Genomic DNA, 24,131 nt, shown 5'->3' with positions numbered 1-24,131 from the left:
AGGGGTCTCAACCCACAGGTTGAGAACCGCATTAGCTGCTTCTGTGATTATCTTACTGCTTAGAGTAGGCCTTTAAGAGTCACTCACACAGGCCAGCATTAAGTTTCCTGAATTGGGCTGTGCTCAGTTTAACTAAGCATCATCCTTGGGCCTTCAGGCTTTTCCCGATGCTGGCCTGCCCATCCCACCTCACGCAGAGCAGGGTGTCTGAAGTAGCTGCTACTTAACCTTGGGGCTCAACTTCTGGAGGCAATGCTTTTGTTCAGCCACCCCTAATGGGTGCAGAAAGTTGGTTCTCAGGCATTGAGAACGTCCTAAACTGCTATAGTATAAATTAGATTTAAAGGACAAAGGCCTATGAAAATGAGATGATGATATAAGTTTCAGGTGTAGAAACTTTAAGGAGTGACTGAAATCAACTGAGGGGAAGGGAAAGGCATAGGCACCCCTGACTGGACAGAAGCATGATTGCAAAGTGGTGTTGAGAGACTTAATTCTCCTCAGCTTTACTGTCACACAGCAGACCCCTCTAGGCCAAGACGCACCCTTGGGTCAGAGGTCTCGGAACTTTCCCCAGGAAATACACAAGTACCCACAGATAGTACTTGGCCGTTTCAAACAGGGTTCCCTGAGTACCTTTTCCTTCCCCAGAAACCTGAATCTCTGTACACACTGCCCAAGTAGCTTTTATAGGATCTTAATTCACATTATCAGGGCAGTGCATGATTAGTCAAAAATCAATGGGTCATTTAGCAACATAGAGAATGCTTTTGTTGTGAGCCAAGTCACTCTCCCCCACCCCCGGCTCCCCAGCCCTAACAAAACAAGCATAACAAGCGCTGCCCCACACCTAGTTTAGTCGGGAGTACTGGTGAGTAGAAGCTTATAATACACCTTCCAAGGGAGTGGCACAGAAGCCAACACCGTTGGCAATGAGTCAACAGGGCCCTCCTCATGCTGCAACACTGGGCAGTGCTAGGTATAATACAGCTGTACCCAGCTCCAAGCCCACCCTGAGCCTTCTACAGGGAAGAATCAGGTGAAAATAACAAGACAGGAAGCCCTCGGTAAAGAAGAGTTTATTTTAAAAAAGCTCTAGGGTTCTGCCCCCACCCTTGGCTCCTGGATTTAGGGTCAAGAGTTACCGGCACAGGACTGAAGGCAGAGAGGTATAGGGTTTAGGGCTGGGTTTCTGTTGCGAGCGCCCCACCTCATCTATTGTGCATTTTTAAGGAGATGGCAGTCCAGCTCCTAGTGGTAAGAAAATGTAGACTCCCAAGATTCATGTTTTAACTTTACTCACAAGTTAAACAACGTCATTTGCCTCTGTCATGATTTCCCAAACCAGACTTAGAGATGGTGGGATAGCAGCAAGTGGGGCTCAAGCCCACACACATAATTTCATTTAGTATCCAAGTAATAAATGCCAACTCTTCTGCTCCAGGGCTGGAGTCTCTAGGCTTTTCCACCGTAATCCTGAACCCTCGGGTGAGGGTTCCCTCCTCCTTCTTCAAGGACTCAGGGTGGCGAGCAGCCAGGCAGCCACATACTTACTTCACATGTAAGCAGGAAGCCTAATTTCAGATTCAGCTACTCCTGCACCAGCAGGGGCCAGTCAGCATTGGGCACTTTGGAGTGGCACTGGGCTCTGGGATCTCCTCCTGAGGCAGTCAGGTGGGGTGCCAGGATTCTGGTGAGACTTCAAGGCAGGGCCACTTCTCAGTCCTAGCTCTGGGCCAGCACAGTCCCCCGGTTTGGCTGTACCAGCTCACAAGCTCTTAGCTGGGGTTCTGGCACCTGGGGCTCAGCCAGAAACAGATTGAACAGTGTTGCTAATTCTTCAGCAAAGTCCTGCAATAAGCAAAACATGACAGAAAAGGCAGACACGTAATTCTGGATGGTTCATCATTTCTACTAAAAATCACAAATATCAAGCCCTAGCTATCATATTTCCTAACTGCCTTCTACACTGAAATGGCCTTGAAACCTTGCCCCATTAAGTACTCTGGGAGAGTAAACTCTGATGGGAGGCTCAGAACCATCTAGTGAGTACTTATCACCACCCCAGTACTATGCACATTATTTCATCTTGACAAACCCTAGGAGGTATGAATTATTTCCATTTTATGGTTAAACTAAGATGAATTCTTTGCCCTAAATCACAACATTAAGTACTAGATGAGATTAAAATTCAGCTTACTGATTTAAAAACCCACACTCACTATGCCATGCTCCTTTCCAACTATACCTGCCTTCCATCTTCCCTTCCTCCACTGACACGGTCCTCCATACAGTAGCTGCTCAAATGTGAAGAAGGCCCACAGAACAGCCACTCCATTTTAGGGTGGTCCTGAAGACACCTGACAAAATCCACTGAGCTTTGGAAAGATGCTAAGAATGCCAGGCACCATCACTTGCCCCCTTTCAGGATAAAAGGGACATATGATACCTGTTCTCTTTCTAGGTCAGGAGAGATGAGGGCACCTTACCTCTGGCCACTGGGCCTCAGGGAGGCTGTCCAGGCAGGCCTCTATCTCCTTCCGTCCCATCAGACCTTTCTCTACCAGCTCCCGGAGTAAGAACAGCAGCAGGTCCCACTGCAACACACATGCAGCAGGTCAGGGTGCCAGAAGGACTACCCAGTGACCCTGACTGATACAAAGGACAGAGCTGCTGAGGAGGGAGAAGACTTAAGGTTAACCTCTATGGGAGTCCATTTTAGCATGGAACAGAAATGAGCAAGCTGCCAGAAAAGGAGGAACAAAAGAAACAAGCTCATAACATTCAGGGTGAGGGTGGTAGGTATGAAAACATGACCCAGAGGGCTAAGAAGCCTGTCTGCCCCCATCCACCCGCCTCTCTGACTCACCTCCCTTGGCCGAGTGTCTGCCAAAAGCCCCACGTTTCTTGGGCTCAGCAAGAGCTGCAGCGGAACAGGCACCTGAAAGTCATCCTTCCACAGGGAAAGCAGCATGTGGAGGAGCCTTCGAGCCTGCCCTCTCTCCAGCCGGTGTTGTGTCGGGGGCCCTAGGACAGGAATTTGGTCTGCAACTATGGGAAGAGAGGAAAGCCAAGCTTTAAGAAATGGAACAAGGTTACCTGGCCTGCCCCCTGGAGGAAGAGCGGAAGAAAGTTTCCGAGTTCTAATCATGTTTGCACCCAACCCTGAGATGGGGGGATCTGGCAAGAGTGAGATGACAAGACATACCAAGGAGGGATGCTAACTCCACAGAGCACTTTGCCAGATGCTGCTCGGCAGGTGGGCACAGGAACTGGGGGGAGAAAGCAAGGAGACCCTGGATGTTAGCACCATCCTTAGAGTAGCATCCCTGAGCCAATGTGGCTCTGGTTATTAGCCACATGCAAGGACACACAAGAAGAGCATGCTGCCATGTCTTAACCTGGCGGCACCGCAGTGTCTGACCCAGCTGGCCTAGGAGCTGCTCCAGATGCTCTGGGGACACTCCTTCCTCAGGGTCTCGGGGCCCCACGGCCACAGAGAGCACATCCTAGAGAGAGCAGGGGCAGGAGGAGAGTGAGGCCAAGGAGAATATGGCTTGGGGTGGGGCTCAACCAGTGGAGAGAGGCAGAGGAAAAGGAAGCAGGGCCCCTGGGGTGAAGTGATTGGGCCAAGGTGCCCTTAGACTGGAGGCTGGAGCAGGACAGCACAGCTGGGAGAAGCAACCAAGTGGACAACAGAGGGAACAAATGGAGCAGGTAAGCTGAGGAACATGCTGCCAGAGTTCAAGAGACAAAGCCATACCTAGCCAATTCCCACAGAGCATCTCATTCTGAAAGAATTTAGGGGAACCAGCCTACGGCATACACATAATATTTTCTGTCCTTTATGCTTGTCTATTCATCTCAGGAGAGTTGAGGTTTCAGTATAGAAATCCTCTGTATACTGAAAAATAGTAGCTAACGGCTGCGTAGCCTTTCCTTCTTCCTCCCGTATACTCTTCTCTGTTTTAGTCATTTCTTCTTAGTCCCTAGTCCACACCTTCACTCCTACACTACTCTCCTAGACCAGGACAAACCAGTAAATAGTTGAGGCTTCGCAGGCCATGAGGTCTCTGCCCAACTACTCAGCTCTGCGCGGTAGCACACAAATAGTCCCAGTCAATTCGTATATGAACAATGTGGCTGTGTTCCAGTAACACTTTACTTACAAAACAAGCACAGGCTGGATTTGGCAAGGGCTATTTGCTGACCTTGGCTCTAAATAGTCTTTGTTTTTTAAACAATTGTTTCAGTTACTGTTGACTTTTTTTTTTAATGTATTTTTATTGATTTCAGAGAGGGAGAGGAAAGGAGAGATAGAAACATCAATGATGATAGGGAATCATTGGTTGGCTGCCTCCTGCATGCCCCCTCCTGGGGACTGAGCCTGCAACCCAGGCATATGCCCTTGACCAAAATCGAACCAGGGACCCTTCAGTACGCAGGCCGACACTCTATCCATTGAGCCAAACCAGCTAGGGCTAGTCTTTGATTTTTTAAAATCAAGTTGAAAGCACTGATAGATTATTCTTACTGCCTATAACAAAACAAGCATTGCCCTAACTGGTTTGGCTCAGTGGATAGAGTGTCGGCCTGCGGACTGAAGAGTCCCAAGTTCGATTCTGGTCAAGGGCATGTACCTTGGTTGCGGGCACATCCCCAGTAGGGAGTGTGCAGGAGGCAGCTGATCAATGTTTCTCTCTCACTGATGTTTCTAACTCTCTATACCTCTCCCTTCCTCTCTGAAAAAAATCAATAAAAATATATTAAAAAAAAAACTAAACAAAAAAACAACAAGCATTAACCTCCCACATAGAACATTTCTGAAATCACATCCCAGGTGACTGCCCCTTAAAAATTCCTATTTCACCGGACAGCCACTTACCACCTACCCCCTTTACCATCTGTGGAATATGTATCTAGTGAAAAATTTTCTTATCTACCCTTTCCCCCTTTCAGGTGATTCAAATACCAAAAGTCAAAGAGCAATTAATAAAGACATTCAATTCAACCCTGTCCTACCTTATCCCATTCAGTATCAAACAAAACGGGAAGTAGCTGGAGAACACAGAAAGCTGCGACAAATACTAGAGCTGATGTGAGAGAGGAGGGAGGCCAGGAAAAGAGCAGGGAGTGGGGGAGAGGAGCTGAAGGGTGTAGGGAACTGTGTACTTTGATCTCGGAGATGAGGTGGGAGGGGAGGGGAGCATGGTGCTCACAGGCACGGGAGCAGCCCCTCCGATCCCCCCGGACAGCCGGTTCCGGACCCTGGGCTCGAAGCATGCGACTCACTGCCGCTTTCACCTCTCTCCTGATCAGTGCTGCAGGTCAAAGGAAGAACAGAAAAGGTGTCACCAGAGCAGCCCTGCATGCCTACCCATGCCCTTCACTGTTCCCAGCAGGCTCTAAGTCCCGTTTCCCCTAGATGGCCTCCAACTTGCTGCCAGTCCACTTCTGAAAAACTTGGGCCAGCCACTCCCCTTGCCTGGGCCTTACCTGTGATGTTGGCTGACAACCAAGTACAGGCTTTCTCTGTCGCAAGCCCCACAGCAATGTTCTCTGCGCTGCTCAGAACCTGTGACAAGAAGGACTGCAGAGTCGGGCTAGGGGAGGGTTGGGAATGATGACGAAAGCCCAAGTCCGTGACTGACCCACCTACTGCCAGCAGCCTCGCATTCATGGTCACGAGCACACACCTATCCCATACCAACCACCCAGCCCGCTAGCTCCAGGCCTCCTTCCTACATACGGCTGCTGGAGTCTCCTCAGGGAGCAGTGCCTGCACGGCGCCAGGGCTCTTCTTTTGGCAGAACCTAAAAGGAGACAGGAGGGTCAGCCTGACCCACAGAAGGACGTGTCCTGAGTGCACCAATCATGTAAGCAGGGAGGGCTCTGCCTCAGGGAGAAGCACTGTCAGGCCTCAGGTCCCTCCCAGATGCTGGGAGGAAGGGGAACCCCAACCACCTGCTCTTCAATTTGGACTTTGGGTCCCAAAAATTCTAAAGCCAAAGACAGCTTACAGAGGGGGCAAAAAAAGACTGAAAAAAGTGAGGTGGGAGAGGATGTAGAATAAAGGATATGAGTGTGAAAGGGGGAAAAAAGGTCAGAAAAATATAAGCTAGCAGGAGAGTCCAAACAGACTGGCATCTCTTACTCCCGCCCCTGGGTCAATGCCTGGGCCCCATGGGGGCACAGCTGGGAACACAAGATCTCCAACAGCTGGCCTGGATCTCCCCCTTCCTGTCTCTGCGTCACCAGCTGCTCTTGAAGAAGCGACTCGGCCTGGCGCACCAGATCTGCCACCAGCGTGGCCCTGTAGCAGGGACAGCAATGTTTGGAGGTAGTTGGAAGGGTAGAATCAGAAAGGGGCTGCAAATTCAAGGAAATCTGGTCAGAACTAACCATAAAAACAGCAATTTCAGCCTCCCCCCCCCTCCACCTTTGGCCCTTCTTCTTGAATCCCTCGCAACTGACTTTCCTCAGTTTGGTAACAAGGTATGAGGGAGTTAAAAGGGAAAAAATGGTAAGAGAATGAGACTGGGACCCTCAACACCTCCATTCCCAAACCCCTCAACCCACACTCACTTGATATGTTTGACACAGTTAGAGCCAATTCTCTCTGCCACAAACTCCACAGTCCTGCGTAGGGAGGGCGGCTGGTTGTGGAAAAAGGCTTGGGCCAACTGTGCCTATGGGGAGAAGGGAACGGTGCCGTGAAGGATTCCCTTTTCCCCACTGGGTGGCCCCTGCCTCCACCTTGCCTCTCACCTGCAGCCCCTGGGTGGTCCGGAGGGGCAGGGCTCCCAGGCTGGTGGTGGTGGTGGGGGTGATTTTCCTTACAAAGCCCCCACTCCGCCCACTGCTGCCTGATACCCATGAAGCGAGCAGTTTGCGGAGCTCTCCTGCATCAGGGAAGACCAAGTACTTAGTTCCAAAACCCTCTCCCCCAGACATACACTCACAAAAAGCATGTTGAACTTTAAGAATTTGTCGGGTAAAGAGGCTGAGGCACCTGGGGAGTGCCCAAGAACAAACAACACATTAGGCTTTTGGGTACTCGTGGAGGGACAGGCCAAGGATTAAGGACTCCTGGGGGTGAGGGACAAGCATCCTCACCAATATAAGGACAGCAAGTGTAGAGCAGGTGCTGGTCCACCACAGGCACGCCATCCTGGGGAGAGAACAGGCCAGGCAGGTTTCTTTTCCTTCCCAGTGTGCCAGAAATGGGACAGTCAGGTACAAAAATTACATGAGAGTTCAGTCTCTATCCTGGATGGTCTCCTTTATTTCTGTGGACCCTATGGCTCTGGCTGGACCCCAACACTTACCAAACCATGTTCTGAAGTTTTTGTATCCACCTCAAAGACATCCACCTGACCCTCTTCCACAAAGAACAGGTCTTCAGGGACTGTGGGAATCTGATGAGATTGAAGGAGTACAAGCTCCAGTCAGTACTTCAGAGCTCCATCATACCTCCTACCGCAGGGTTTCTGGGTTTAGGCAACCTTCTTCTGAAACTATAGTAATTCCCATACCTCCTCTGAACCTTCATCTTCTGGCCCCAACCTTGATCAGACTCAGAGATTCTCCCCATCTCCAGCCACAGTTGTCTGTCCCCTCCTTTCCCAATCTGCACTCTCACTCCACCAACCTGGAAAAGCCAGCCCAGGACAGCAAGCAGCAACAGCTTGTTCAGGAAGCACATCTCCCCTTCACCATCCTTAGACAAAACCAAGCTCCTAAAAGGTAAATGAGGGCACCAAGGGCATTTGTGCTGAGAAAGAAATGGTATGAGGTAAAAGAAAGCTATGCTGGGAAGGGAATTCTCAAAAGCAGACCCAAAAGGGACTGCTGTTGTGCAGGCGACCAGGATCTCCTCAGTGCCCCTCAGATCTGTGCTCCCTCTCAGCTGGCCCAATGTAGGAACAGAAACGGGCAAGTAACTACCCAGTGTCTTTCCTTGAGGACCAAACCCAGCCTCCCCTCTGAGGTTCTGTGACGGCTATGGTACCAGACAGGAAGCATACATAGGCTGCGTATTCTCCTCATAAGCAGCAACCTCAGCAACATTCTCCCCGCACCATTTTTAGCCTTGCCCCTTCTCTACTCACCGGTGTAGGTGCAGCAGGAGAGTGAAGATGCTGCGGTAATAGTCCAGCATGGGAACAATGTGGTCAGCCAGAGAGAGGAACTCCACCAGCCAGGGCACTGTGAGCACCGCACGGTGGGCCCGCAGCCCCTGCTGGAGCAGAGCTCGTACATCCAGGACTGGGGGCACCTGGCAGGGCCAGAACTTGGTCAGCAGGCTCAGGGGACTGGGGCGTGTCCTCTAACTCCAGTGCCCCGTGGCTCTTTCCAGCTCCCTCCTTACCAGAGCCCCTATTCACCTGGCTTCTCAGGGCCAGAATGGAGTCCTGGAGCTCACGGGTTGGGGGTGGTTCAGGCCCCCGGTATGGCAGGAAAGCCACAAAGCCCAGGAATTTAGCCAGAAGCCTCAGGCTGAGCAGCACCACAGCAAACTGCCTCCGTTCACCCTGCAGGAGATCAGGGAAATAAAAGGTCCTAAGCATAAGGCTTCTAGAAAAAATCCAAATCTGTTACAAAGTTCTTGAAAATACCCCGTCCCTCTTAGGTCAGAACACCTTCCACTCCCTTGTTCTGCTTTCTAACCTGCCAGTCCACATCTGACTCTCCATCTTCATCACTAGGCTCAGGATGAGGCAGGACAAGGCTGTTGAGCTCCCGAATCTTCAAACTCAGACTATCCATGAGATGCTGATTAAACTGGAAGCTAGGAAGGGGAGCAAGAAAGAAAAAAGACACTGAACAGTTGTACGAAGAACCAGAACAGAGAAGAGGTGCTCCAGACAGAAAGGCTCAGAGATGGAAGGCCAAGGAACAATGAGGTTTCTCACGTGGGTAAAAGAACAAGATCTTAAGATGGCAGGGTAGGTAAACACTGTGCTGGCCTCCTCCCATGACCACATAAAAATTACAACTAAAACATAGAATAATCATCACTGAGAACCACCTGAAGACTAGCTGAAGTCCTACAACTAAGGATATAAAGAAGCCACTTTGAGACTGGAAGGAGGGTGGAGACACAGAACCGACTGGTCCCACACCCACAAGTGGTGATTAAGAATCAGGAGGGTTATCGCAGTTGCGAGGTCCACCTTGATGAGCGAGGAGTCCCAGCCCCACACCAGGCTCCCCAGCCCAGGCTACCAGTGCTGACAAGAGTCTCTATAACGTCCGACTGTGAAACTCAGCGGGACTGCATCCCAGGGAGACAGAGGCTGCTGAAGTGCTAGGCATTCCTCCTTAGGAGCCAGTGCACAGACTCACTTGCTCACAAATTCACTCCCTCTGGCTCCAGCACAAGGGCAGCAGCTTGAAAAGCTCCAGGGACACATGGGGAGGAACTGAATTGACTAGCTTCAGGGCAAGGGCTGGAAGGGGAGAGGTCAGGCAGCTCTGTCCAGGGATAGAGAGGCTGACAGGCACGACTATTCCTTTCTTGGGCTCTATCCCCACCCAGCTGGAAATCTGTGCTCTCCATTATCTGGGCTAACACAGTTCACTGGCCCTGAAGATCCTGAGACCCCAATCCACCCCTCCCCGTGTGCATGGCTCAAGCCACTTCCAGTAGATTTTCCACACAAGTGACCTGCCTTGACTTGCACTCTAAACTTTCCTAAACTCTCAAAGGTCCACAAAACCCGAACATGCAGAGGCTGGCCGTGGTGTGCCCTATGCCTCTTGCCAAGCAGTCCCAAGCCCGGCATGACTGGAAGCCAGTCTAAGATGGGAACATAGCTCCAACAAAGTGGCCGATGCCAAGAACAAGTGGTGGGAGGCCTAAGCTCAACTGTGATGTCTACCAAAGGGCACTAGTAGCAGCTGGTCTCAGTTCACAGCACAGCCTCTCCCAAGCACTGCTAAACCCAGCACAAGTGGCAACCAAACATAGGTCACTTTGTAGCTCCAACCAGGTAGCTCCAAGCCAAGCACAAATGGCAACTGACCATGGCTGCACTGGAGCCCCTCCTAAGAGGCTCCAGAACCAACACACCAGACGGCTGACTTCAGATCACAACAGAGCACTAGCCAACCAACTTGACAAACAACATACCTAAAGGGGGTACTTGACTGGAACCAGAGCGCTGCTGAAGTGACACTTGCTCTGCAGGGTCAGCCCCACATAAAAGCTATTCACTGTAGTCATGGCCAGCCCTCACAGCCAGTCAGACTGAGGGCCAATCCCACCCCACTGATGGGCCAACAACAATTAAGGCTTAATTACAACAGGAGGACACACACAACCCATACAAGGGACACCCCTGGAGCACTAGCTCAGGTGAATGACGAGACAGTGCTATTGAATCTCACAGGACACCTACTACATAAGGCCATATGCCAAAACAAGGAGACATAGCAAATCTACCTAATATATAGAAAAAAACAGAGGGAGGCAGCCAAAATGAGGAGACAAAGAAACATGTCCCAATGAAACAACAGGAAAAACTATAGAAAAAGAACTAAATAAAATGGAGACAAGCAATCTACCAGATACAAAGTTCAAAATACTGGTTATGAGAATGCTCAACAGGGCCCTGGCTAGTGTGGCTCAGTTGGTTGGGAGTCGTCTTGCACACTGAGAGGTTGCTGGATTGATTCCTGGTCAGGGCACATGTAGGATTTGTGGGCTCAATTACTGGTATGAGGCGTGCAGGAGGTAGCCAATCAATGTTGCACTCTCACATCAATGTTTCTCTCCCCCACCCCTCTCAAAATCAATAAAAATGTTTTTAAAAAAAGAATGCTCAATAGGGCAAGAAGGCCATGTAAGAGGAAGCTAAGTAGAGACTGGCTGTTTTAAAGCCAAGAGAAAAAAAAAAAAATACTCAATGAACATCGGGGAAGAATAGATGAACTCAGTGAGAACCTCAACAAAGAGACAGAAACTATAAAAAAGAGCCAGTCAGAAATGAAGACTACAATAACAGAAATAAACAATACATTATAGGGAATCAACAGCTGATTAAATGAAGCAAAGGACTAAATCAGTGATCTGGAAGACACGGTAGGGGACACACCCACTAGAACACCGAAAAGAAAAAAGAATTAAAAAGAAATTAGGAATAGTTTAAGGGGCATCTGGGACAATATCAAGAGTAACCACATTCATATCACAGGGGTACCAGAAGGATGATAAAGAGCAAGGAATTAAAAAGCTATTTGAAGAAATAATGATGGAAATCTTCCCTAACTTGGTGAAGGAAATAGACATACTGTCCAGAAAGCACAGAGAGTCCCAAACAAGATGAACCCAAAGAGGTCCACACCAAGACACATAATTAAAATGTCAAAGGTTAAAGACAAAGAGAAGATCTTAAAAACAGCAAGAAAAAAGCATTTAGTTACCTACAAGTGAGTACCCATATGACTGTCAGCTGATTTCTCAACAGAAACTTTGCAGACCAAAGGGATTAGCACAAAATATTCAAAGTAATGAAATGCAAAGACCTACAAAAAATATTACTCCATCTAGCAAGGCTATCATTTAGAATCGAAGGAAAGATAGTTTCCCAGACAAGAAAAAGCTAAAGCAGTCCATCATCACTAAACCAGTATAAAAAATGTCAAAGTGACATTCTTTTTTGTTGTTTTTATTGATTTTAGAGAGAGAGAGAGAGAAACATCGATGTGAGAAACATCAATTGATTTCCTGATGCATGCACCCTGACTGGGAATCGAACCTGCAATATGGATATGTGCCCTGACCAGAAAATCAAACCAGCAACCCATTGGTGCATGGGACAATGCTCAACCACCTGAACCACAACAGCCAGGGCTCAAGGGGACTTAAGAAAAAAAAAAAAAAAAGATAAAGATATAAGAAAAAAAAAATGGGAAAGAAAAAATCCTTACTGACAAAAACACTTTAAAAAAGTGGTGGATAAACCAACTATAAAGCTAGTACAAAGGTTAAAAGGCAAAAGTAGGAAGATCATGTGCAATTACAATTAGGGATATACACAAACACACATATAAGGGAAGTAAAAAAGAATGACAAAAATTTACATGTTAAGGTGGTGAGTAAAAATTGTAGTGATTTAAAAATATGTTCAAATGTAAGTGACCATCAACATAAAATAGACTGCTATAAACATAGCTTGGTATATATGAAACACATGTTAACCATAAACCAAAAATCCACAAGAGATTTACAAGATATAAAGAGAAAGGCATCCATATACAATATTATAGAAACTCATCAACATGCAAGTAGAGAGGAAGAGAATAAGAAAAGAACAGAGAAGAACTACAAAAACAATCAGAAAACAACAAAATGTTGCAGTAATTATGTATCTATCAATAATTACTTTAGGAGAACCAAGATGGCGACATAGGTAAGCGCCTGTACTTGCTGCCTCTCACAACTACATCAATACCACAACTAAATAGCAGAACAACTACCACCCAGAACCGGGGGAAGGCTGGCTGAGTGGAAGTTCCACAACTAGAGAGGTGAAGAAGGTGCACTGAGACTGGTAGGAGGTGCAGAGGCGTGTAAAGTGCTGGCACCTGGATGTGTTGCTCTTTTAATTGGGCGGGAGGTACAAGCTCCCACTTGTTCTGAACTCCAGTTCCGGGTGAGACTCTAGGGGACCCAGGCACATATGGGGAGAAACTGGACTGTCTGGCATCGGGACAGGAACGCAAGGGCGGCTTTCTCTTAGAGGGGCTCGCAGCGATCATTGTTTCTGCACGGGGGCGCGGGACACGGAGAACTGGGGACTTTTCTGGTTCAGGGCTGACTGGCAGCCATTGCTGTTTGCTCTGCCCTGGTGATTCCCAGAGACCCTGCCCACCCAATTTACAACCCCACCCAAGTTGTGTGCATCAGCTTTTGCATATAAATGGCCTGTCCTTTCGCCTAAAACCTGTCAAACTGCAGCTAGGTCAGAGAACCCCAGAGCTTCCAAAGAAGGCCCACGGCCCTGCCCGTCTTGCTACACAGCTGGGCCTGGCCTCATCTGGGCACTTCCAAATCCTATACAAAGAGGAGGAATCTGCAGATGTCTTTGTAGCTCCTGCTGGGCAGCCCCAGACAGTGGCTGACCTTGCACCTCTTTGGAGATCTGAGAGCCAGTGTACCTAGTGGTCAGAGACCATACCGGATTACAACTCTTCACATCCATAAGAGACACACTCAAAGGGCAGACTCAGCAACAAAGCCCCACTGAAGCAAGTCCTGCTCCATAAGGGTGTCGCCTGTGCAATGGATCTTCCAGTGTAGACACAGCTGGTCACCACAGCCAATTGGCCTGGAGGTCAATTCTTCCCAGTGATACCAACAGCAATCAAGGGGTAACTACAACAAGACTACACAAACATCCCACAAAAGGGTGCACCAAGAGCATCCACCTCAGGTGACTGGGGAGGCTGAGCCACTGAGCCCTATAGGACACCAACCACACAAGGCCACTCTATCAACTCAAGGAGACGTAGCAGCTACCTAGTACATAGAAAGAAACACAGGGGAACAGCCAAAATGCAGAGACAAAGAAACACGTCGCAAATGAAAGAAATGGATGAAAGCAAAATACTGGATGTAGAGTTAAAAACCACGGTTATAAGGTTACTCAAGAATCTTCTAGAAACCTCCGAGAAATTCAGTGAGACCCTCAAGGCTATGAAAAAGGACCAATCAGAAATTAAGCATACACTGACTGAAATAAAGAATAATTTACAGCCCTAACCGGTTTGGCTCAGTGGATAGAGTGTCAGCCTGTGGACTGAAGGGTCCCGGGTTCGATTCCAGTCAAGGGCATGTACCTTGGTTGCAGGCACATCCCCAGTAGGGGGTGTGCAGGAGGCAGCTGATCGATGTTTTTCTTTCATCAATAGTTTCTAACTCTCTATCCCTCTCCCTTCCTCTCTGTAAAAAATCAATAAAACACATATTTTTAAAAAGAATAATTTACAGAGATCCAACAGCAGACTAGAGGATCCCAAGAATCAAGTCAAAGATTTGAAATATGAAGAAGCAAAAAACACCCAACTGGAAAAGCAAAAACGAAAAAAGAATCCGAAAATACGAAGATAGTGTAAGGAGACTCTGGGACAACTTCAAGCGTACCAACATCCGAATTATAGGGGTGCCAGAAGAAGAGAGAGAGCAAGATATTGAAAACCTATTTGAAGAAATAATGACAGAAAACTTCCCCTACATGGTGAAAGAAATAGACTTACAAGTCCAGGAAGCACAGAGAACCCCAAACAAAAGGAATCCAAAGAGGACCACACCAAGACACATCATAATTAAAATGCCAAAGGCAAAAGACAAAGAGAGAGAAAAAAAGCAACAAGAGAATGACAGTGAGTTACCTACAAGGGTGTACCCATACTAATGTCCGCTGACTTCTCAACAGAAACTATGCAGGCCAGAAGGGAGTGGCAAGAAATATTCAAAGTGATGAAAAGCAAGAACCTACAACCAAGATTACTTTACCCAGCAAAGCTATCATTCAGAATTGAAGGTCAGATAAAGAGCTTCATAGATAAGAAAAAGCTAAAAGAGTTCATCACCACCAAACAAGTATTATATGAAATGCTGAAGGGTATTGTTTAAGAAGAGGAAGAGGAAGAAGAAGAAAAAGATAAAGATAAAAAATATGAACAACAAAGTGACAACAAATACATATCTATCAACAAGTGAATCTAAAAATCAAGTGAATAAAAAAACTGATGAACAGAATAAACTGGTGAATATAATAGAATCAGGGGCATAGAAAGGGAGTGGACTGACAATTCTCGGGGGTAAGAGGGTGAGGGGGGTGAGGGAAGATATTGGACAAAAATCTTACACCTATGGATGAGGACAGTGGGGGGTGGTAAGGGCTTGGGGTGGGGTGGGAACCGTGTGCAGGGGTGCTATGGGGGGGAAAAAGAGGAACAACTGTAATAATCTGAACAATAAAGGTTTATTAAAAAAAATAATTACTTTAAATGTAAATGTACTAAATGCTCCCATCAAAAGACATAGGGCAGCTGTATGGACACACACACACAAGAAAAGACCAGTACATATGCTGCCTACAAGAGACCTACTTCAGATCAAAAGACACAAAGTGAGCCCAGCTGGTGTGGCTCGGTGGTTGAGTGAGGACTCATGAACCAAGATGCTGCTTGTTTGATTCCGTCAGGGCACATGCCCTAGTTGTGGGCCGGATCCCCAGTAGAGGCCTGCAGGAAACAACTGATTATTTCTCTATCAGTGTTTCTATCTCTCCCTCTCCCTTCTTCAGTCTCTAAAAATCAATAAAAACATACTTTTAAAAAAAGGACACAAATGGAAAGTAAAGGGATGGAAAAGTTTTTAATGCAAATGGAAACAAAAAAAAGCTGGAGTAACAATACTTTTATCAGACAACCTAGACTTTAAACAGGGGCTGTAACTAGAGACAAAAAGAGCATTTCATAATGATAAAGAAGTCAATCCATTAAGAGGGTATAACTCTCATAAACATCTGTGCACTCAACACAGGCTCATCTAAATACATAAAGCAAATATTGACGGATATAAAGGGAAAGACAGATAGTAATACAGAAATGGTATGGGAGTTTAACACCTCATCAACATTAATGGGTATACCTTCCTGACAGAAAATCAACAAAGAAACAGTGATCTTAAATGAAACAAAGAAGCAGCAACCTTAAATGAAACAGATGGATTTAATTGATATTTTCAGAGCATTTTAACCCAAAGCAGAATTTACATTCTTTTCAAGTGCACAGGGAGCATAGTCCAGGATAGATTACATGTTAGGCCACAAAACAAGTCTCAATAAATTTAAGAAGATTGAAATCATATCAAGATCTTCTCTGATCACAATGGTATGAAACTATAAATTAATTACAGGGAAAAAAGTAAAAAACCACATAAAAACATTGAGGCTAAATCACATGTTATTAAACAATGAATGTGTTAACAATTAGATCAAGGGAGAAATCAAAAGATACCTTGAAACAAATGAAAATGAAGACACAGATGACCCAAGAAGTCTATGTGGCACAACCAAAGGAGTTCTATGAGGAAAATTCAGGTCTATGTCATGAATCAAGAAAAATTTAATATAAACATGGATGCAAGATTGATTCAAAATCTGCAAATGAATTAATGTGATACATCACATAAATAAAATGAAGGATAGATGTCATATAATCATTTCAATGGATGCAGAAAAAGCATTCGACAAAATCCAACTTCCAAAGTGAGATAGAGAGAACATATCTCAACATAATAAAGACCATCTATAATAATAAAAGCATAATATGCTAATTAGACCGGATGTCCTTCCGGAAGAAGCCGGGGCTGCGAGGGAAGCCTGGGTCCTGGGTGCCAGAGGGAAGCTAGGCCTACTCTTGCACAAATTTTGTGCATCGGACCTCTAGTATATAATAAACCCCTAGCTAACATCATACTCAACAGTGAAAATCTGAAAGCTTTTTAACATCAGGAAAAAGACAGGGATGTCCACTTAGTTTTATTCAACACTAGTGGCCCAGTGCATGAAATTCGTGCAGGAGGGGGTGTCCCTCAGCCTGGCCTGCACCCTTTCCAATCTGGGACCCCTCGGAGGATGTCCGACTGCCGGTTTAGGTCCAATCCCAGACGGACATCCCTCTCACAATCCGTGACTGCTGGCTAACTGCTCAACTGCCTGCCTGCGTGATTGCCCCTAACCATTCTGCCCACCGGCCTACTTGCCTCCAACTGCTCCTCCCCCCACCCCGCCCGCCAGCCTGATCACCCCCAACTGCCCTCCCCTACTGAAAGGGAGAAGGTATTCACCAATAACACATCTGATAAGGGGTTAATATCCAAGATACATATAGAACTCATACAACTAAACCAATTAAAAATTGAGCAGAGGATAGACCTAAATAGACCTTTCCCCAAAGAGGACATACAGATGGCCAACAGACATATGAAAAGATGCTCACATTTTTAAAATCTAAATGAAATATCACCTCACACCTTGATGGCTATCATCAAGACACAAGCAAGTGCTGGCTAGGATGTGGAGAAATAGGAACCCTGGTGTACTGTTGGCAGGACTGTAAATTGGTACAGCCACTATGTAAAACAGTAGGGAGGTTCCTCAAAACATTAAAAATATAACTATCATATGACCCAGCAATTAATTCCACTACTGGGTATTTATCCAACGAAATCCAAAACACTAATTCAAAAAGATTTATGAACCAGTATGTTCATTGCAGCATTATTTACAAATGCCAAGTATGGAAGCAACCTAAGTGTCCACTGGCGGGCAAATGGATAAAGATGTGGTACACAGTGTAAATATAATGGAAATTACTCAGCCATAAAAAAATAATAAAATCTTTCTATTTGTGACAACATAGATGAACCTAGAGGATATTATGCTAAGTGAAATAAGTCAGAGACAAATACCGTATCATTTCACTAGCAAACAATATAAACAAACTTACACAAGAGAGTAACTGATGGTTACCAGAGAGGAGGGGAGTTGAGGATATGGGTGAAAAAGGTAAAGGGATTAAATTGACAGTTATAAAAACAGTCACAGCATAGGAAATATCTATGGCTTCAGGTGGGTACTAGACTTATCCGGGTGATCACTTTGTAAGCTAATCAATATGCTATACACCTGAAACTAATATAATATTTAATTTCAACTGTAATTGGAAAGTGGAGGCAGGAAGTGTGAGCTAGAAGGAGTCCAGATATCACCCAGTCCCACCCTGTTATATTCAGGCAAAGGAGAGAGAACTGTCTGCCCTTCTGGGAAGACAAACCTCTCCTGGACCTCTGTCCCACTCACTGCAAGACACAGGAACCTTTCTTTACCTGCTGGCACTCAGGATGAAGTCCCTGAAGAATCCCTGACAGCCTGGGAAGGAGGGGGGTGGGCAGGGCCCACAACTGCTCTGAGGGGCTGCAAGCCGTTCCTGTAGGCGCCGCAACCGTCCCAACTTGTCAGCTCCAAGCATATTTAACACATCTGGAGCCTCACCCAAGATAGTGCCCCCAGCACCACCAGGACTCTGACACATCTGGGGCAGTGGGGAGGAGAGAAATAATAATAATTAAAAAAACACAATTTTTTAAAAAGGATTGAACAAAATAAAGAAGTAATAAACATTTATGGAATGCCAACCCTCTACCAGGTGCCACAGATACATTTTTTGAGACAGGGAGTATGTTCTTGTTTTACAGGTGAAGAAACTGCAACTGCAAGATGAAACATCTGCCTAGGGCCAATAGAGCTGGGATCTGAAACCAGGCCCATCTGAGGCTAAAGCCTATACTCTTTCTACCACAACAGAATTCAAGGGCTAGGAAGTAGTGAGAGGTTGGAGGCAGGCAGGAAGGTACAGATGTGAGAGGAGGCCCAGGAGTGGGGGTGCAGGGCATATGAGAGACTGCCTTGGCTCCTCTCTGACTGCCTGAGTTTCAACCACCACCCAAGAAGCAGAACTCCTGCTCAAACCCCAGTCCAGGACTTGACTGGCTGCCCCCACAAGCAGCCATTACTTGACTGTCTTATCAGGCCTACTGTTCACTGTAGATTAATCTCCTGCTGGAGGTATTACCTGGAGAAGTTGTTTTTGGAAAAGCCGAACAAAATGACTGTGGCTGCAAGCTGCAGAGAGTTGACCCATCATGGCTCTGAGGAATAAGAGATGGGAATGGAGTGTGAGGGAAGGAGAAAAGAGGTAGACAAGCCAATTCTCGGGCCTTTCAGCCCTTTACCAGGCCCTATGAGCAGACCTCTGCCATAGCGGGCCAGCACAAGAAGGTAGGAAAAGGTAAGGGACACTCAGTGAGATCCCCTCGAGGCTAGATACACTTAGCCAAGCAAGAAATAGTATCACCCCCTAATCTTCAATTTTCACTGAGAGCCAGTTAGCTCAAGACCCATGTGGAAGGTAGATCACTTGACAGAGAATATTCTTTCTGCATCCTAGTTACCTAGCTATGCCAAGTGATTAGAATTGCCAAACTAGACAATAGAGAAAATGGAGGTTGGAAAGGGTCTAACCCAGTGGTTCTCAACCTTCTGGCCCTTTAATACAGTTCCTCATGTTGTGACCCAACCATAAAATTATTTTCGTTGCTACTTCATAACTGTAATGTTGATACTGTTATGAATCGTAATATAAATATCTGATATGCAGGATGGTCTTAGGCGACCCCTGTGAAAGGATCGTTCGACTGCCAAAGGGGCCGCGACCCACAGGTTGAGAACCGCTGGAACCAGTAACTTTGGTGAAAACTCAAGCAACTTGGAGTAAGAGCTTTGCCCTTTTCCAAGCATTCACCACCACAGAACAAGTATGAGTCATTTCTGAGTGGAAGGAGCTGGAGAGACAAATCCCTCCGAGTAGAGGCAGAATGGGCAGTACCTAGAGAGATTAAGGAGGACGAAGGATAACAGCTTCCGGCTGGAAGCAGTGGAGAAAAGCCTTCCTGCAACCAGCTACCCAAGCACCACTGAGCTGCTCGCTGCTGGAAGCAGCAAGACAAGGTGACCAGTGTTTGAGCACCTACCTGATCCTGCTGCCCAAGCCCTTCTCAAAATCCCAGCCAGGCTCCTCATGGCGATCTTCCCACTCTCGAAGCACCTCATAAAACACATCCCTGATAGACACACAAGAATGCCTGATGAACTGGGGCACAGCTGATCTCATTCCCCGCTGATCTAACTCAATCCCAGAAGCACCTTCCCTAACTCAGAAGAACTGATGACAGGATTACCCACAGCCCCATTCCTCGTGTTCTCTGAAGTTCTCCACAGGATGACAATGTTGTAACCCAGTAGCAGCCCACCACATGCCTGACATATCTCGGGATACTGAAAGTTGATCAGCTTTCTATGAAAATGACATAAGTTGCCTATCCCAAAGTAAAAATGGCCTCTTTCCCTCCCCCCAAAATTCCTTTTTCTTATCACCTCTGTTTTTTAAAAGTATGAAAGGCTCGGTCACTGGAGAAGTTGGCACGATTGTCAGTTTCTGGCTGAAAGGAGACCGCTTGAACAGAGGGTGGCATCGCCAGCGAGACCTAAAATATGGCAATGACATTAGGAACAGAAGCCTGCAGAGTGTTCGCTCAGAAAACTTCATCCCCTTATTCCTGCCGTTAGATCACAGGACAGCAGAGTGGTATGAACTGGGCCACCTGAATTATGAGGCTGGGAAGGGTCGGCTCTGGGCCAGTCGATGTCTAGGGTGGGGTCAGTACCTTGGCAACACTGCCCGCATAGGCAGCTCGAAGGCGGCCTTGCAGAGCTGGTGAGAAGCATAGCAGCCGCTCATTCTCAGCCAACAGCTTCAAGGTCCCTTTGTCCAGGTAGGAAAGAACTCTACAGGGTCAAGAGCATATATGAATGTAATGGCACACACACTGCAAATAGGAAGCTGGCACCAGCATACTACAGAGTATAGAGCATGGAGCAGGTATGTAAGGCAAAGGCACGGGCCAAGGATTAAGGATGACAAGAGTAAAAGGGAAGGAAATGAGACCTTATGGAGCAGGGAGCAAGAGAGCAGGACAGGAACCTGAGACAGTAACCAGGACAAAGGTCAGTCACCAAGATCACAGCAGGCAGTTTGACTCTTTCACAGGCCAAATTCATAGCCTTGACACAAAATTAAAGGGTTACACGCAGGAAAAGGTCCAGGGTCACTGCACACTTGTGTTAAGCACAAGCCCATACCCCAATTGGCCAGAGAACCAAGTGGACAATGGGGACAAGGCTCGGATGCCTCAGCTGGGGAAACTCACTGAAACTGATGTTCCAAAACCTGCACTGCAAAGAAGACACAATCGTGCACACTCTGGAATAGTGGGCTTTCCAGGGAATCTAGAATGATAGTATCAAGCTCAGTTAAAAATTATTCCATTTCTAGACCCCATTTCTCAAAAAAAAGGCTTGCTCACTGACCTAGGACTCCTGGACTGGGTTCAAGGTCACTGTCCTTAGCAGCCACCATCCTCCGGGCAGTAAGGAGCTGAAGGACGAAGAAAAGCTCCAAGAAGAGATTTGGCACCAGGTTTTCTGGATATAAAAAGAAACCCCAATGCATTGAGCACCATTAAGAATCAAGGCTGGGGGGAGGGAGAGGGGACAAAAAATGTCTCGTAACTGCTGTTTTCAAAAGAAATTTTACTCAGAACTTGGAAAATTTTGCATTATAATGCTTCTATTATACACAGACAATCTCAGACTGTAAAATAATCTGTAATGATATTTTAAATATATTTTTAAACATTAAAATAAAAGAATCAAGGCTCAGTTCTACATGCCTTATCAATTCTCTTACCCTATAGTTCTGTGAGTACCTCCGCCCCAGCACCCGGTGCTCTCACTCACCCGCAATGCACGCGGAGTAGACGAGGGCCACGAGCTCCAGGCGCTGGCGGGAAGACACTCTGGCAGGGTCAGCAGGCTCAGCTGTGAGGCCTCCTGTCCGGGTGGGCAGGGAAGACCCCGGCTCTGGGGTGGGACAGGCGGGAGCAGGGGACTGCTGCAGCTGCTTAGATCTGTGGGCACAGAGGTCCATGCGCACTCGGCCTGGCTGCCCCTTCACAGCCCGGCTCAGGTTCCCCGAGAGAGGACATCGCAGGCCAGGAAACAGACCCAAGGCCCCGGGGGCCACCAGCACCAGGGAGAAGCCTGGCAGACCCCCCACAGGAAGGACACGAACACCCGGGGCCGCGAGGCCGTACCGCTCCTTCCTGAGCATCTCCCGCTCCTCCTGCAGACTTCGGCACCCCGCGGCCGGGCCCTGGCCCCACGGGCTCGAGTCCAGGACGGAGGGCTGGGCACCGGGGACACAGCTGATGGGGGGCGAAGTGAAGCAGGTCTTGGGCTTGGAGAGTGACCGCTCCTCGCTCACCGGGGTGGGGTTGATCCTGCGTGAAGGCCTCGTCCTGCCGAGAGCAGCCACAGGGCGTCCTCCAGGTCCCACCCCCAGCATCCCGACCACAGCGGGGCCCGCACGCCCCTCCTCACTGTGGGTACCCCGCACCCCACCTTCCAGCCCTGCCTCGCCCCGCAACCCCGCGGCCCGGCTCCCCCAGCACCGCCCTCCGCGGGGCGCGGGGCGGCGCTCACCCTGCACCGCCGGGGGGCACCGAGCCCACCGGAGGGAACTCCTCCAGGTTGCTGAGATTGGGCGGGTCGCAGCGCGCGCGGCTGGGGCTGCCCGGGCTGCCGGCAGCCCGAGGCCTGCGGCTCCCCGCCCAGAGCAGGCTCTCCGCGCCGACCCCCTCCTCCAGGCTCCCGGGGCCTCGGCCCCCGCGCTCGCGGGCCGGCCCCGCGCCCCGCCTCCTGCCCCCGCGGCGGGCTGAGGGGGCTTCGGCGGCGGCGCTCAAAGGCTCGGTCGGAGGGAAGAGCTGGCTGCGCGCCCCGCGCCCGCCCCGCGGCGGGCCCCCTGGCCTCCCGGGCAGGGCGGCCGAGGAGCCCGGGGCCTTGGCGGGGGTTGGGGGGCCCTGCGGGACCACACGGCTGCTCTGCTCCCTCAGGAAGTTCAGCAGGAACGGCACGAATTCCTTCCGCAGGGGCTGCAGGGAGCGCAGCGCGGCCGCCTCCGCGGCGTCCTCCTGAGGGAAAAGCGGCGGGAGGGTCAGCGGGGAGCCCAGGGCCGGAGCGGGGCGGCCCCCGTGGGAGCGCACTTGGCCCGGCTGACAGCAGTCACCCCAGGGGAAGGGGACCTCCGGGGCGGGACCTCCCGAGGAAGGCAGGCTCGGGTCAGGCTCGGGGGCGTGTCGGCGCTGTTACCTCCGAACTCTGGGCGCTGCGCGCGATCCACCGCACGGCGGCTGCGACCGACACCTCCTCTCGCAGCAGCGACTCCAAAACGGCCGCCATCCCGGTCCCGGCGCTCCGAGGCGATTGCGCAGGCGCAGGCACAGGCGCGCCGCAGGCGGCCGGGGAGGGGCGGGGCCGGCGCTGAAGGGCGACCGTTGGACCGCGGGGAAGAAGGGCGGGGCTAAGAGGAGGGCGGGGCCGAGCCCCGCAGCGGACTGGCGGGGCGGGGCGGGGCGGTGCAGGGGGCGGGGCCGAGCTGGCTGGACTTCCCAGGCGGGGACCGGCTCCGGCCTCCTGTCCGTGGGCCGACTGCAGGCCCGTGGTGTGGGGGTGCACCCACCCCCGGTGCGTGACCTCCCGCCAGAGGGGGCGACCTGCTGGACTCGGGGGCGCGGCGGGAGAGACAGAGGGGCCGGAGAGCGGCCGGATGGTGAAGGTGAACAGTTCTCTGGAGAGAGACCCTGCCTGTATCTTTCTCGACAAGCACTCTTTTCTTTCAAGAGTTAAGTTTTCCAGACTCGCCCAACATCACCTTAAAAAAGCTACTACAGCCCTGGCCGGTTTGGCTCAGTGGATAGAGCGTCGGCCTGCGGACAGAAAGGCCCCAGGTTCGATTCCGGTCAAGGGCATGTGCCTTGGTTGCGGGCACATCCCCAGTGGGAGGTGTGCAGCATGCAGCTGATCGATGTTTCTAACTATCCCTCTCTCTTCCTCTCTGTAAAAAAATCAATAATGTGTATATATTTTTAAAAAGTTACTACAAAGTTATCCTCGCCTCGTTTGACCTTTTTACAAAGGCTGTCTCGAATGCCCTCTGCCCGCGCGGTACCCGCGGGTTTCCGTCACTCACCACCGCTGACGGCCATTGAAACGTGAAGCCAGAACTCTTGCCGGAGCCAAGAGCCCACAGCCTCGGGTGCCCATCTTTACATCCCTTACACGAGCCAAGAGCCCACAGCCTCGGGTGCCCATCTTTACATCCCTTACACGAGCCAAGAGCCCACAGCCTCGGGTGCCCATCTTTACATCCCTTACACGAGCCAAGAGCCCACAGCCTCGGGTGCCCATCTTTTACATCCCTTACACGCTGGAATGATGGTTTACGCCAGGTTAATAGCTCAACTACATTGCAATTGAGATGTTAACAGGCCCATTCATGATTAGCTTTGGGAGCTTGAGTTATTTCTTAATTTCTCTTATTTTGAAAAACATGAGAGCCAGCCCTTGGATGTTGCTGCTCCCTGAGAAATCAAGAAG

At 49.0% G+C, this 24,131-nt stretch overlaps 1 protein-coding gene across 1 annotated transcript; it reads right to left on the bottom strand.

Moving 5' to 3' along the window:
• Nucleotides 1-1,061: 1,061 nt before the first annotated feature.
• On the bottom strand, nucleotides 1,062-22,934 carry CDAN1 (codanin 1; the record flags this gene model as incomplete). Its single annotated transcript, XM_081091925.1, has 28 exons — nucleotides 1,062-1,851; nucleotides 2,490-2,597; nucleotides 2,870-3,051; nucleotides 3,209-3,272; nucleotides 3,402-3,509; nucleotides 5,173-5,321; nucleotides 5,497-5,575; nucleotides 5,750-5,813; nucleotides 6,155-6,313; nucleotides 6,586-6,689; nucleotides 6,769-6,902; nucleotides 7,117-7,171; nucleotides 7,329-7,418; nucleotides 7,652-7,739; nucleotides 8,112-8,278; nucleotides 8,388-8,534; nucleotides 8,671-8,791; nucleotides 17,906-18,111; nucleotides 18,652-18,727; nucleotides 19,610-19,699; nucleotides 20,013-20,122; nucleotides 20,303-20,423; nucleotides 20,846-20,924; nucleotides 21,006-21,119; nucleotides 21,435-21,604; nucleotides 21,791-21,994; nucleotides 22,179-22,666; nucleotides 22,845-22,934. 28 exons carry the CDS (start codon nucleotides 22,932-22,934, stop codon nucleotides 1,726-1,728), a joined length of 3,693 nt encoding a protein of 1,230 aa, XP_080948051.1. The 3' UTR covers nucleotides 1,062-1,725.
• Nucleotides 22,935-24,131: the final 1,197 nt, after the last annotated feature.

The sequence above is a fragment of the Myotis nattereri genome, assembly GCF_964212035.1.
Source record: "Myotis nattereri genome assembly, chromosome: 1".
Taxonomy (NCBI): domain Eukaryota; kingdom Metazoa; phylum Chordata; class Mammalia; order Chiroptera; family Vespertilionidae; genus Myotis; species Myotis nattereri.
Note: the sequence above shows the minus strand (reverse complement) of the source record. Positions and strands in the feature narration are given on the sequence as shown.